At 49.7% G+C, this 15247-nt stretch overlaps 2 protein-coding genes across 2 annotated transcripts in view; both read right to left on the bottom strand.

The window, feature by feature from the left end:
- LOC131211430 (glycine N-methyltransferase) overlaps positions 1–2705 on the bottom strand; it is an 8106-nt gene extending 5401 nt beyond the window's left edge. Inside the window, exon 1 of the mRNA XM_058204883.1 lies at positions 2694–2705. Within this exon, the coding sequence (XP_058060866.1) occupies positions 2694–2705 (12 nt within the window). The remainder of the gene's footprint in view (positions 1–2693) is intronic.
- Positions 2706–2847: 142 nt separating this feature from the next.
- LOC131207492 (uncharacterized) lies at positions 2848–12805 on the bottom strand. The gene is made up of 8 exons (XM_058200106.1): positions 12716–12805; positions 6031–6242; positions 5776–5959; positions 5385–5706; positions 4816–5303; positions 3859–4223; positions 3198–3793; positions 2848–3137 (listed from the first exon to the last, which is right to left on the bottom strand). Exons 1-8 carry the CDS (start codon positions 12803–12805, stop codon positions 2848–2850), a joined length of 2547 nt encoding a protein of 848 aa, XP_058056089.1.
- Between the last annotated feature and the right edge of the window lie 2442 nt (positions 12806–15247).

The raw sequence follows: 15247 nt of genomic DNA, 5'->3' as shown, positions 1-15247 counted from the left end.
GACATCAGTGTTGCCAATTCCCGAAATATAAATAGTGACCTTCGTATCATGTCTCGGTCACAACTGTTGGCCACACAGCCAACTGGACAGAGATGCAGAACAGGTAGGTCTCAAAATATAAAAGGATGAAACAAAGTTCAGTCCCGCCAAAGACAAAACAATAAAACTGCCGAACACAATCTTGAGAATGGCGGAAATTTCGTGTATCCCGGTACCAACCTGGCAGAGGATGGTAGTGAGGAGGACAGAGTGCACAGATAGGGCAATCTAAGACTATACAAGACCATAATCCACCCTGTCTTGTGTTACGGATCGGAGAACTGGGTCCTGACTCAGACCCAAGAAAACGGGCTAAATGCCTTTGGGAGAAAGATCCTCAGAAGTATCCTTGGCCCAGTAAAGCATGGAGAGTACTGGAGGATCAGGCATAATAGACAAATCTGTGAAATGTTTGATGATCCAGAGGTCTCAATTATGGTAAAGAAAAAACAATTTCAATTTCACTCAAATGAAGAAGAAAAAAACAGGGAAATCAGGGGAAATGTAGAAGTATATGCACAGAACATTCTGAAACAGTGCGAACGCACAGGCCAGTGAAAGGAATTTACGCTTAGCGCGCCGGCGCCGGAGCTCCGGTCTATTTTGCATCGCTGATGGAATATCTGGCTACTGAAGTGCTTGAGGAAAAGAAAAGAACGAACAGTTTGAGGTTTTTTTTTAAGCGAAAATCCTGAGTGAATGCGTGAGATGAGATTTCGAGATAAACTAGTGAAATGTGGCGTTTAGAAGAATAAATATTGAATGCTTGGAACGTTATTAGGAACCGGCATAGAAAAAAAGGGACTCATGTGTTTTGCGTGTGACAACGAGTCTCTTGTCACCCTGTTTTTGGTAGTTTTTCGGTGGTCGCTGTGGTTCATTTGTTTGCCATTGGTGCGAGGCATCAAGATTTACCTCTTTAATTTAGATCATCCGTCGGGTTGGTTCGACTCGCCGGTGCTGCGGATGGCTTGCTGTGGTTACGGAAGCAACAAGGATCTACATAAAGCTACAAGCATCAAGGCAGCACACAAATGGAGGAATCTACGATCTTCTAGTTACGGTGGTGTTAACGACTGGGAGGACTGCGAACTCCGGCGAAGCAGCGATATAATTTTCTCCGCTTGGGCTTAAGACTCCTTGAGTCTTTTCCTTTGTGAGCCCTTCCCAATGAACCATACTTGCCGACTCCCTCAGAGTCGGGGCTCTTGTTACTTCAAAACCCCATACCAGTTTACGACGCTCGGAAAGGCCAGGGTTTGAAACGTCCTGGTACCCTGATTGGCAACTGGTATTAGAATTAAAATTAGAATTAGAAAGAGCCGAATTTTAGGCGATTACAGCTCAAAGTCTCTATAATACAAAAGAAAAAAAAACTCAAAAACTGAAGAGGTCAAATCGCTGAAACTGAGGCCTGTCTCGAGGCAAACGATTAAGTTCTGGAATGGGCTGATGGATGAGAAAAAACGCGTTTTCTTTCTTTAGGTTCGGGACTTTTCAGGACAGGTATTAGTTTCGTGCTCCCCGGCGACCGCGCACCGTGGTTTGTGATATGGTTCCAGAGGACACCCCGACAGCGGACACCCCGTTTAGTTTCTAGGCGATTTATTGTCTACGCTTATGATTGCACTACAACGTTCCGGTGTATTCATTCCCGTTCGAATGTGTCTGCCAACAGTGGTGTGGAAGTGTGCCTTTATGTTGTTTCGCTCTCTAACGCCTAACTTACCGCTGAGCCCTTCGATTGGCTCCGGAATAGCTTCGTGAATTGCACAAACATTACGTCATTGCCTTACCAGCCGGGTCGCCCCCAAAAAGGGTGGACTGGCCTCCCTTGTGTGTATGTGTATGTGTGTGGGAGTATTGCACTGGGTGTTTAAAAAAGTAGTAGTAGTAGTAGTAGTACTAAAATAAATAGAAAGTCTCTTCGTTTTAATGCCGCTGCCTGCACCACATTGCCTACCGCCAGGGGGCGCTGCAGGAGCCACCTAAGGTCACTGTTCAACTAGTCTAGGTCCGCCGAACGGACGATACCAGCTACAATTTATCGCTCTAGTGAAACCTGCCGTCGGCCAGCCTTCTACTCCGGCCCGAATTAGTGTGCTATTTAAAAGGTGTCGTGCTGAGCTAAAACGGTAGTGACCATTGGACCATCGGGGGGCGCGTCCTTTTTGACGTCACCGGAAGGCACCGGAACCGATCGCCCGAGCCCAGACCCCCCCCCTCTCTAGGTCACCGCACCGCCCCGCTGTTTTGTAATTAAAATAAATCCGTTTACTAGTGATGATTCCCAACCGTTACCAACTTACGTCAAGTTTCTACGCCGTATAAAAACATCCTAAGCCAAAACAAAAAATAACCTCAGTAAAACCGTTGTCCCGCGTAATCTTGTGATGCCTTTCCAACTGTGGAGCCCGGACCCCCCCCCCCCACCAACCAGCTGTGCCGTGGCGAAGCGCTAGGATTGGCTGGGTCGGGAAGTAGCGGGAGCGGGAACTGTGTGTTGGGGAGAACTGGGGACCACAGCAGGGTTGGTTAGCGCATCGTGGAAAGGAGCCCTAGAACCCTCCTCTCTCTCTCTCCGTCTGTCTGCCTGTCTTACACCGCAACCGAAGCTCGTGCCAGCTTCTAAGTAATACTTTTAAATGCTTTACGGAAGTAGTCATACGAATATCGAAAAAATACCGAACCTCTGGGTCTTCGCTGAGAGTAAACGGACGCAGTCGTTAGGGGCTTGCCGGGCCGTCTAGGTGGCGTAGCGTTTACTTTCAGGAAAAATAAAACACGCTCTAAACGATGTCTTGTGAATTAGGGTAGATAGCCCAGCGAGTCCTCCAGGCCCATCGAGGAGCTAACGGGGCGGCCGGCCTGATAGTAGCTCTCCGACTTGGTCAGCCGCTTGCAGCTCTTCAGCTCGTGCCTTTTGCCGCTGCGCACGATCAGATCCGATTGCGTCGAGTGGATGTACTGATAGTCCGGGCTGACCGGGCTCTGCAGTGGCAGGAGCGTCTTCTTCTTCGTGCTCGTGCTGTAGTGGTGCCGGTGGTAGTGCACGGCCGAGCCCGCGTTCGAGCGGTGCTGCTCGTTCTCCTGGTCGGCTCGGTGGTGGTGCGCGTGGTGGTGGTGGTTATGGCCGTGGTGCTGCTGCCGGCGGCTACCCCCGGTGCTGTTGCTCCGGTGGTCGGTCGACTTCCTGGTCGTCGAGGTCAGCGACGACCCGCCCGATCCGGACTGCTGCTGGTGGTGGTGGTCCGCCTTCAGGTTCGTGATGTCCGTCGTCTGGCTGAGCTTCACGTCCGCAAACTCGGCCGCCACCTCGACCGTCTTCTTCACGCTGAGCGCCTCCGATGCCTTCACCGGCCGGCCACTGCCGCCGACCGTGAACAGCTCGTAGTCCAGGGCCAGTTTGTCCACCTTCGCCGGCTTCGTTGGCTTCGTGGTCGTGGCCGCCGAGTCCTGGCCGTTCGCCTGGGCACACTTGGGTGGCTGGCCGTGGCGCGTGGAGCAGTAGCACTTCTCGTTGCTGACGCAGCTATCCGTGTCGCACCAGGTCGTCGAGCCGTCCTCGTTCGGCGTCTCGCCCATCGAGCAGTAGCACTTGTCCTCGCTGCGGCAGCTCGGGGCCGAGCTGCGGTTGCTGGCCTGGTGGAGCTTCGCGTTGATGTCGTCCCCGCCGAGACTGCAGTAGCAGCGGTCCGCCGACGTACAGGTACACGCGTCCGAATCGTAGCTACACTCCGAGCAGGACACATACCTGGAGGCGGTGGAGAGGTGGCGTGAAAACCGAATCACTGTCTAGTGCCGAATCCGCCGACTTACCCGCTCGAGCTGTTCCGGTTGTGCGCCGTCAGTGTATGCTCATGGCGAGCCTCGGACACCTCCGAACCACTAGTTCCGATTCGGGATCGGTCCTTCTTGCCGGTCGCCTTCAGATCCAGCGATAGCTGGTCCGCCAGCTGATGTGCCCGGCCACCCTGAGCCGTTGCCCCAGCGGCCCCCCCTCCAGCACCGTTACTGCCAGCTCCAGCTCCGTTCCCTCCAGTTCGTCCACCGGTCGGGGCGCCACCGCTGGTCCCGCCGTGAGCTCCACCGGCGGCCGGAGTTCCCTTTTTGCTGCGAAACTTACCGAAGCGAAACACCTTGCGGAGCCCCTTGGCCCCGATCAGCAGCTTCCGCCGTTGGTTCTGCAAAGAGAGAGAGAGAGAGAGAAAGGGGGGGATAGGAGCCGGAAACCTCGACAATACATTCCACAACCGGGCGGCGGATGTGGCGTAGCTCTAATCCTAGGTGGACACGTTGCGTTAGAAGACGTTACGGTTTGGTTTGAACTTGTTACGTTTATTCGCTCTTTACAACCCCCAGACCCCTTACAGACCACGGTCCAGACAGACAGACAGAGAGAGAGAGAGAGAGAGAGAGAGAGAGAGAGAGAGAGAGACAGACGGAGAGAGGGATAGGGAAACAGGTGTGAACACAGGGGTCCTAAGTCTGTCGAACGCATCTAAGCTCTACTCTAGTAACTACGTCTAGGTACGGCTATGGTTAGTGGCCAGCGCTCGGCCTATTCGGCGGTTGTTACTGGATAGTGTGCGCGCGGATACTACGTGTGGTAAGTTGTACTTTAGTGTTGCCCCTCCCCTCCCCCCATTCTACATGCCCCACAACCGGCGGCCGGGGTTTTGTGGTCTCGCTCCGGCGTTGGCGGCGTCCTCGTTGTCGTCGCTACGTTCGGATGCGAAGCCTATGCCTACTCTCGTACACCGCTTCCCAGCTTACCTGCACGTTACTGTTTCTTCGCTTTAACTTTTTCTTCTTCTGGCGCCGCATGATGCTCTTGGAGCGCTGGTACAGCTCGTCCTTCGTCAGCGTGACGGCCAGCTTGAGCAGAAACTCCTTGTAGATCGGCTTCAGATCGTTGAAGGACATCCCGTCCGAGTTGATTATGGCATTCAGTATCTCGTCGAGCGAGTGCAGGTTCTCCTGCAACCGGAACTCGTTGAACAGCTCACTGAACCCGAGCGGCGAGCCGCCCCCGCCGCCCACCTTGCCGGTGTGGCGCCGGGTCGCGCGCGATTTGTACCGTGTCAGGCCGGCGGTGTTGAGGAAGCTGCCCGACCGCGGGATCGCCACCCGCGTCAGGATGTCGCCGGTCGAGTTGTCCGTCAGCGCCGGGTACGGGCCCTCCTTGGCGGCGACCCCGTGCTCGTCGTTCGAGTGGCTCCGATCGGTGTAGATCTCGTCCAGCATCAGCGGCCTGTTGGATACTGGAGATGGACAGTGTTGGTGTTGGTGGTAAGTCCAGGCCAAGGATGCTACCGGGGGCTCCCCTACACACACACACTTACTTGCCCTCGGTGGATTCGGTGGAATCGGTGGGGGTCGTTTGTTCTTGACGTTCTTCTTCCGTCGCTCCTCGGTCGAGGACTCCTCGTTGCGGCCCCCGCCGGCGACGGTGTCGCTTTCGCCGCTCAGGGAGCTCGTCGCGCTGCGCTTCATGCGGGGCGGCCTCGGTGGCGGGGGCAGCATGCTGCGCTGGCTGGCACTCGATCGGCGCGAGGACAGCTTGGTCGAGCCGCTCTGCAGATGGGTGTTGGTCGTGGCGGCACTGCTCGCGATGCTCATGCAGCTGACACCGTTCCGGTTCTTCGGACGCTTGGATCGCTGGTTCTGCGAACGAACGGGAGGGGGGGAACGGTTAGTGCAATTCCTGTGGCCGGTGCGATGCCGACTACTCACGTCTCCACTGCTCATGTGCGCCATCAGGCTTTGGTAGAGCGTCGCCGCGATTACGATGGCATCCTCCGGCGTCTGGCAGACGAACCCGTGGCACTCGAGCTGGCGCGGCACGGACGTCGAGCGCATCACGATCGCGAACAGGGGCGAGTGGAGGCCGGACGATAGGCGCCGCTTGTCGGCGGCACTGTCGAAGGATAGAAGGACTGTCAATCGACGTTCCTTTGGCGGGCTGTGCGGCTGCTCACGACTACTCACCTCAGCGGGCGGAACAGCGAACTCTTGTCGATGTTCTCCGGATCGGTGATGAGCGGCAGGAAGGCGGCACCGCCCTCCGCACCCGACACCACAAACTTCACCGCCGACCAGACGGCGATGTTTTGGAACGGCGTCACCGTGGGCTCCTTGCCGCTTCCGGCCCGAATGCGCAACCCGATCGGGCTAATGTCCAGTGAACCGCCGTTTTGTGTCTGTATGGGGACGGTAACGCGCGTTATTAAAACGATGAGTAACACGTAAAACTAACTCCCAAATTAACGCCCTTTCTAGCATTCGCCGTCATAAAATGTTTAATCGGTGCAGATCTTCTTCAATTTGCGGGTAACGTCACTTTGAGAACGTCGTACGATCCGATTCGATCCGATCCGAGAACGTCATCGGCAAACCAAGTACACAATTGATGCACCAAGATGATATTCAGCTTTCAATTCATGCTTTGAAAAAATGTGATTGCCCCTAAGATGCTCTGGTGGCCTTCTTAAGGAACCGTAGCATCTTTCGAACCTGATTCATGTCGATCGTAAAATTCTGCGTTAGTTAGAAGTTTTCTGCGTTACGACATCCCTAGATATCGATCGTTACGATCGATGAACATTGTCTGATTGAGAATCTGATTTCAGTTACATGGTCACTAAGCAGTAGACTGTTTTTGAAATTTGTAGATCAATCTAACAGTCAACAACTTCCGACAACGAGGATGTTATCAGTTATAAAAATGTTGGTCAGTTTTAAATTTTTCAGATGTGCTTAACTCTTCTGTAGGCCAACAACTTAAGATCTCTTGTGGCCGGTAGTAGTTTGTGATCATTTTTGTTGTTCTTAGCTTCCCATATTGTTCTACAATTTCTGCCAATCTACTCTAGGGGTTTGTCTATAAAAAATCATTTGGTTCAGGAAGTCCAATACTCGATTTTCGGGTGTACTTTCAATACAAGCACGATTTGATCGGTTGAAGGTTACAAAAGCCCGAATAGATCAACGAATTCATGTTCTTATGCATCATACTAAGGGGATCATACAGAGAATTTGAAATTGGGGGCATTGAAATCATCGTTAAAGAGACTGGCATGATTGCATTTTGAAACATTTCTCTTGATCCTTTGCGTCAGTGACTAAGGCATCTATTTTTTTCTTGAAAATTCAGTTGCCGTTCATCAAAAATCATTTGTTATTTGCGACCTACGAATTGGGCCTCACTTTTACACCGGTTCATTAGTCGATGCGATGTGAACTTGCGGTCAGTCGGGGATGATGCTGAAGGCCGATCTTGAAACCAACATAGACCGCATACGTTCAGAAGTGAAATTGTTTGGAAAAATCGAACATAATGAAAACATAACAAAAACACCCGAAAATCTATAATCGAAGGTACGGAAATGTGAAAAATTGTGGTTCGAAAGCCGCTTGAGGGCTTGACCGTTTTGAGGCGATTTGGAGTGGCACAGTTTGATAATTACCAGCGATGAACATAAACGGGCCCAGCCAACAGCCAGCCTCGAGCAATGGCCCTGTGCGGCTCTCGATAGGCCATTCAGCGGCACGATCATGAAACCGGGCGGGAATTCCGTGATGACATAAGCCAGAGGTCAACGTTTAAAACGGTCGTTAAAAGTTACATTCTAACTAACCCTGACTAACTTGGCCGTGAATCGCCGGAGGGTTTCTTGGGAACTTTTATGACATTCTACAGTTCATCGCATCGCCATTACAATCGCCGCAATGCACATAAATCGTTGCAAACCTCGACGAGGGCCACCTCAAGTGGATGGTGCAGCATAATTAGCATCTTTGAAAGTTTTAAAAGAAATGGTCGGCTTCGTTCTCAGCCACGGCTTTAACAAGTTGCGTTCCCGTCAACCATTAATTAGTGCGGTAATCGGGCAATTAATTAAAAGCCCCAGTTCGGTGGTGGAAGGAAAGCATAATTTGCGAATCGTGAGAGTGGCCGGAAAATGGCCGGCTCTAAGCAGGGGTAGAAATTTGAATAGGTGGCCGGAATGATAATTCGTTTTCGTTACAGCTGCGAGGCATCGACTTTTTCGATAACTGTAGTTTCCCATTTAACCGCGCCACCTCAATCAGGCCAGGCCTCGGGCGGGCTGAAGACGTCGCTGATAACCCCCTGGCCTACCCGAAACTCTCGATAGCGCGGCCCATGCCCAGCTCACCACGGCAATTATGTTATTCTGGTGCTTCTGCCACGGCAATCACTATTAACTACGGCTACGGCCGCCGCCTAGCCGCTGCTGGAAAGGTGGGTAACGGGTTTCGTACTCTTTCGCCGACGCTGTTTTCATGGGGCATAAACACCTAACAGCGGATCATCCCCGTACCCCCTGGGTGGGGGCCACCTCCTTCGAGCCGATAACATTGTACGGCGCTCTTGTAGCCACCGAAACAAAAAAATCGGCTCGGCCAAGGGTACCAAGGAACGCTGCTGCATTGGGCGAGCCGAGAACTTGACCTTTTTCGAGCGAAGAAAAGATGCTTTGTCCGAAAATTCGGGTCAAACCCGCAGGTGGTGAGCAACCCACGGCGGAACGAGCATATTATGCTGCCAATGTGGCGGACAGCATTTTTGTACATTGTGTCGTTAGGTTTTTTGTTGTACTGCTCCTTGGCGGTAAAATAACCTTTCGCAGCGTTTGTAGCTTTTGGGTGTTTCTTCCGGCGTAAGTTTTGGTTCGGCGTTCGTTGTAGAGTTTCCAGGAAATACCACACAGTAATTACAATTTCGATGTGGATTAAGTTTGATGGAGGACTGGGATTTGATGGGGGACTAGGATTCGACTGGGAGGGAAATTCCTTCAAAGTGGGCAAAATGCTCCATTCTGACGGAGGAAGCTCATCCATCGACACAACTTGGCAAAACTCTCTTTTGGTCTTTTTTAAATTATCGATCTCTTCAATAGTGTTCCCAGAAAATGGTGGCAAATGTTGAAAACATGATTGGGAATGGATTGTAAATATATTATTATCAGACACCGGGTCAGAAGATCAGGTGACACTTTAAACTACTAATCTGCGAAGTTTAGCCATTTTATCGTTTGAGTCAATCTCAGTAACATTTAGAAATGAAGAAATTCGAAAGTTCTGGGGTATCTGTATGTATTTTTTTAGCACATTTATCAGATGTTTTCTTAAAGAGAGAAGCAACGGACTATTGCAAAGCTATAGGAGCTAAGAATGGAAGTAGATTACCTCTCTAGTTCCTTTAAACGTAGACTTCAGTTTGCAAGTCGTTGATGGCTGATGGCGTCGCTGGCTTATTTTTGATGCAATGTTGTTATAATTTCTTTTTCTTCTTGTCATATTCAATTCATAGGTTTCCAAACGCAACATTCCGTAGCATTCCACAGATCATTCCGTTTGTCAGCGTATTGCTCGATTTACAATACTGGATGATGACGATGATCGTTTTGAGAGACTCATCATCCAGAGAGTCAGTCACGTTAAGTTGAGACTTTGTACTTTGATTAATACTACTAGCTTCTAAAACTTGTAAGCACGCGCTTGTAACAAGAGTATAACATTGTTACACTCATGTAATAAGTCATCGAAGTAATAAGAAGCGATGCGTCAAATTAATTAACTTGCTCAATTTTAGCGCAATAGAAACAGATCGCTGTTCAAGTCGGTCGTTACTGGTGCACTGGCAACAATGAAAAGTACGTCCTTTTTAATTCAACCGCATGCAATTTGGCCACATCTTGACGCAATTTACAATCGGTCCTTTCAAAACGATTGCGATTTCGGGTTCAGGATAATTAGGAGGAAAGATTTCACATGAGCTATGTTATTTAGTGCGATACTGACCGTAGCACCACTCATTAGCCACCACTTTCACCCTTCTGAGACGCTGGGTGTGCAAAAAATCGCAGCAAACCCTTAACGAAACGATCAGCAGCCGCGGCCCTAGAAGAGCTTTCGGCCAGCGGACGACGACGCCCGCTGACGCTTCTCGGTGGCCGGTTTTCACTTTGCTCCGCAAAATCAGCAATTAAAGCGAAGCCAAATCGCAGTCGACCCAGCGTCTGAATAAAGTGAGCCGCGAGCACGTGTTGTCGGCCGAGCGACGCATAAAACGCGTCTTCTCTAGGTAGTCGCTTTCATTAGAAGAGGTTATGCACAAATTAAAATCAAGTCATAGGGGCCGTTTCGGACTCATTACGGTGGGCGAAAGTTGGAGCGTCCGCCCGGTGCATACTGGAGACGCCGTGCGGTTGTCCGGCCGAGTCCGGAAAGCCCAGCGACGCGGCCGCTATCTTCGAGAGCATCCAACTACAGCCTCTGACCTGGCTCGGCAAGGGTTCGAAATCGGCTGAACTGAACGGGGCCAACATAAGATGAGCATTGGCAGGAATTCGAAGGCGCAAAGTGAGAGACGCTTTACACAACAATGCACCTGCGCCCCCTTCACCGCCGACCCTCGATCCAGCCCCCGAATCAGCAACACATTCAGAGCGTTGTTTTTGGAGGAAAAGTCATGATTTATTCCGGGCGCTTACGAACCGCGCACCACCGAAATCCGCTGCCGTGGCTGCCTCGGCCACTGCCTGATACGGTGCGCTCCTCCTGTGTATGGCTGGCATGTGAGGCGAAGCGCAAAACATGTTACTAAGGCACGGAAAAGAAATCTCTGGCCGGGAAAAGCGTCGGTGCCAAAAATCGGCCCGCCGCTTTGGTGCCGGTGTAACTCTCCGCCGATCCGTGGGGAGGCAAGAAAACCAGCAACCGAAATAAAACTGTAACTCTCGGTGCGGCCGCCAGCCACCAGCCCAGCGGTGGTGCTTCGGTGCGTATTTGGGTGAAATTTTGGATTTCAAATCAAATCACCCGCACGCCGGCTGGTTTTGGGCCGTGCGATAACTTTCCTAGCCGAGGCCGCGTTACGACCGTTTAATCATCGGCCAGATCAGCGATTGTGAAACCCCGGACGGACCCCGCCCGGGCAGCCAGGCACTCGGCTCTATGATGGACATCACATCGGCTCACTACTGTCGCTGAATGTCGTTGTCGCGAACGGAAAGTATTGTTTGATTTGAAACCGACGGCAACAGCTCAACGTGTGACCATATTTTCCGGTGTGGGCTTACGAGACAAACGCTAGAAACGCTACCGTGAGCAAAAAGTAAAGGGAATTGGGGTGTATTGTTGAACATTTTCCTTCATCACGTTTGGCGTCTATGTCCTGTGTCGACTCAAAATGGGGCAAAATGCCAGCCAGGATTTGGATAGAGGCAAGCCAGCAATAACGACATGAAAAATAATTACGAATATCACAAAAATTAAGAAGAATGAAATGAAACGTTTTAGGAACGTAATTCGATCCAACAAAATTGGTACGGCCTCTAACTGTCCATCGATGGTTATAGCGTTACCGCTACTGCAAGGTTATTCATTTCGTAATTTTGAAATTATAAGGCTGGCATTTTGGAGTATATCTGTCAAGCCAAAAGTCAAACTGTTAGTAGAATGTGAGCCATTTAAAAAAAAACGTTTTAAAACAGAACAACGTACTAAAATTAGGAAACTTTGCAACAAAAGTGGGAATTCCAAAACGCTCATTTTTCCAGTAAATTTGTCTTCAACGACGAAGCACATTTTTCATTTGGCGGCTACGTAAACAATCGAAATTGCTGCATCTGGGGCAGTGAAAACCCTCAATCGATGGAAGAGAGCCCTTTATGTTCAGAAAAGGTAACTGTAGCGTGAGCATTATGGGCCTAGGGTGATTGGTGATGTCAAATGGTCTCCAAGACATTGAGACACCGTTGGACTTTTTCTTGTCGGGCTACGCAAAAGATCGTATCATGTCGGAACTTTGGAGTATTTGAAAAATAACATTTGCTAAGTTATTGCCGAATTTGTTCATGAGTTATTTTTAAAGCCTTTTTTGTAACTCGAAAATAAATAACCCTGTATTTGAGCTAGTTGGAAGTGCAGGAAGTTTCATGTCTTCAACGGTCTCCCAACACTCTTTAAACGCAACTCCTCACATTATTGTTCGTTTTCAGTTGTCATCTTAAACATTCAACACAAAAATCACAAACGTTACAAGTGTTGAATTAATTGGAATATTCTATGTTCTCTCACGAGACTTGAGCTTTACATTCGACAGGGGTTGGACTTAAGAAAAACATGAAAAACTGTTATTAAATTGCAGTTTTTGGGTCTAGTTTTCTAATGTGCTAATCCAATCGTCCGCCACGGCGAACGGCTGCCCATTAATGTAACAGTGCAAACATTCTACTTCTTCGGCAGCCACTTGGCAGCCAGGTTTGCTCCTACTTCAAATAGCATAATTAGAGCAAATGCGAAAAAATTGCACTCTCGGTACCGGTCGCTGTTGGCCTCCGGGGGCTGCCAGCACGTTCCGTTAGAGGCAGCCAGGCGGCCGTCCGAAGCTATCTTTCGCTCGCTAATGGAGCATCGAACGGAACGGGTTTCGCATCGATTTTGATCTTGATTTTCTTTGACCAACGAGCAGAGCTCACCGTTCCCGATCGACCGTTTTTCTTCCACACTGTCTGTTTGTGTCCGTGTGTGTTTTTTTCGGTTTTTCCCCTCAAGACCCTCGAAGTCGATCGGTTTTCCGTCTTCTCATCCAGCCGGCCCCGCAAGTGGGTCGCGCTAGTGGCGAGCGCAGTTGAGCCGAACTTACTTTCTTGCCCGGATAACCCGGCCCGCCGGTCCGGGTGTGCAATTCCGGTCTCGTGCCAAAGACCGGATCACTGCCAACGGATCGTACCATTTTCCACGAATTCAATGCCATTCCTAATGGTCTGCGCAGTGGTGCCGAGGTGCCGAGGACGGAAAAGGCAATTGAAAAATTGTTCAATTAAAGTGTGTCAAACCGAACCAGTTTCAGCTCGCCACCGTGCCATCCGCCGACCCGACCCGAGACGCTATCAGCCGCCCGGCGGGGCAGCCAGGGACCCTACGTGAAGCCGTGGGCCGCCGTGTGGATGTGAGGATGTGGCCCGGCTGCAATCCTCCGGACCGGTGCGCAGTCCGCTGGTGGCCCACTTTGGAAGCCAGCGCTGAAGGCTGAAGGGGTTTTGCGGAGTCGTCCGAAGGGTGACCCAGATCCGGTCCTCGGCTCTAGGAGCTGCTGGACCCGTTTTCTAGTTCAGCGAGCCGCCCAGAACGTTCCAGCATGAAATATGGTCCCTATGTGGAACGCACTATCTGTACAGGAAGCTGAGAGGATCATGTTTGATGCTATTTCAACCTTTCTTTTTCCTTGCCCCAACAATTGGAAAAATAGCGAAAGGCTCTTACATCGTTCGTTCTATCATGTATCGACCTTCTTCTGGTACAATATCTATAGCCCTAGCGCTGGGAAGCCCACAAATATCGGGTCAGGTTGAACCAGATTATTAATGGGGACATATCATCGCATTAAGCGCATAGGCAACGTTTTGATCGATTTTGTATTTATACCTTCACCGATTATTCTTCACTGTGCCATGGACTAAAGCAATTTTATTCTATTTTAAAAACAATTTATTTTATTTTTTTTTAGTTTTTTAACCTTCATTTGAATAGAGAGAAGTCTTAATTTTTTAAATTTCATTCTATTTGCTGTAATGTAAATGAAATTTTTTCGAAACAAATTTTGTTTTGTCTTTTAGTTTAAAAAAAAGCGAAAATGTAATCTTCTTGAAGCTTCACAGAGCAAAATATAAATAAGTGGTTGCTAGAAGCTCAATGTTGGACACTTTTTAAAACAGAGGAAAGATCTAGGTAAAGTGTATCAGTTAAAGAAACGATACTAGAATCGCCGTGATCGATGTGGAGCGTGCGTTAGTTCAACTACTAATTGACTAATTTTCTCACTTAATTAGTTTGTTTAGTTTTATTAGCGAACGCTGCTTTTGTATTTATTTAAAAGGTATATCCATTTAAGCAAGGAATAGTAAGAGTTTCAGACTTTTTGAGGTCTACATTCTTCGTAGTATCTTTTACCTTTGTGATGAATATGCATCATTCGCAAGCGTGAAGCACAACCATTCAAAACATTGTGTGATTTTCACATAGTAATCAAGCAAAATCTGCACCAATATTTAATCAAATATTATATTGATATTTGATCAAATTTCGAATTCCTTTTTGTGCAATTTTGCAATCATTGATCCTTTCATATGGTCGCTGAAATGGTCGATCATCTCGAACGTTTTGATTGTGATGTTTGATCGTAGCAGGCCGTCGTAAGCAAAGGCTCACAGAAAACGTGTGGAGCTCGGATGTCCGCACTGTGGGCTTTGGTCAGCCTATTCAAGAAGCAAAGGGCACCGACTACCGTCTACTTTCTAGATACTCTAAGCTTAAGCTATGATCAATACAGTAATCAACAGTTCGCTGTCTTTAATAAGCATCTTTTGTCGAGTTCCTAAGTCTAACGGTTGCTTGACAGAAACGAAATCCAATCTTCTGTGGCTTTCCCACAACCTTTGCCAAGCTGTGGCTCCCATTTTGAAGGGACTAAATGTTATGTTTAGCCCCAAAAACAAACAAACAACTGCAAAGCGGAGCACCCTGGACGACTCGAAGAAGTTTCCAACATTCCCAATTGATGAATGGCCACTTTGGGCGGGACGAACTATTTTCCAACTTCACGTGACGGGCTTGGTGAGGTTGAGAGCTTTGTTATGACTTATTTTCATTCCATTCCGACCAGTGTCGCCAGTAAGTACCAAGCCCAGCTCTGAGGGTGCGTCCCGGCCATTTTGCATCACCCCCTGGGGCGGGATGGGCCGGCCCCACCCCGTGGCGCTGGCGATGATTTATGCACGTTTCACGGTTCGTTAAGCAACGCCCAGCGCCGGACACCCGGGGCCTTTTTCGCTCATCCATAATCCACCGTCCGACCGTCGATCATAATTAGACGGATTATGAGATTTCTATTCCGTAGGGCCATCGGACACCGGAGTGTGGTGGGATGGGGGGGGGCCTCCGGTCCTTGGCAGAGAGTTTATTAGTCACATTACGATAGGGGTGTCTGTGTTCGGTAGGGTGTGCATTTCACTTTTCTCGCCTCGATTTCCTCGACGACCGTCAATCGCGCACGGCTCCGTGACGCGGAATCTACACGAGTCTCGCGCCGGATCGTGAAGGTGTGACCGTCGTGATGTGTGCGGTGTGATTGTGGTGGACACCGATAGGAATCAAGCAGCCAACTGCTCGATCACCG

Source organism: Anopheles bellator, chromosome 2 (genome assembly GCF_943735745.2).
Source record: "Anopheles bellator chromosome 2, idAnoBellAS_SP24_06.2, whole genome shotgun sequence".
Taxonomy (NCBI): Eukaryota; Metazoa; Arthropoda; class Insecta; order Diptera; family Culicidae; genus Anopheles; species Anopheles bellator.
The sequence above is the reverse complement of the archived record's forward strand: the minus strand, read 5'-3'. Positions and strand labels throughout refer to the sequence as shown.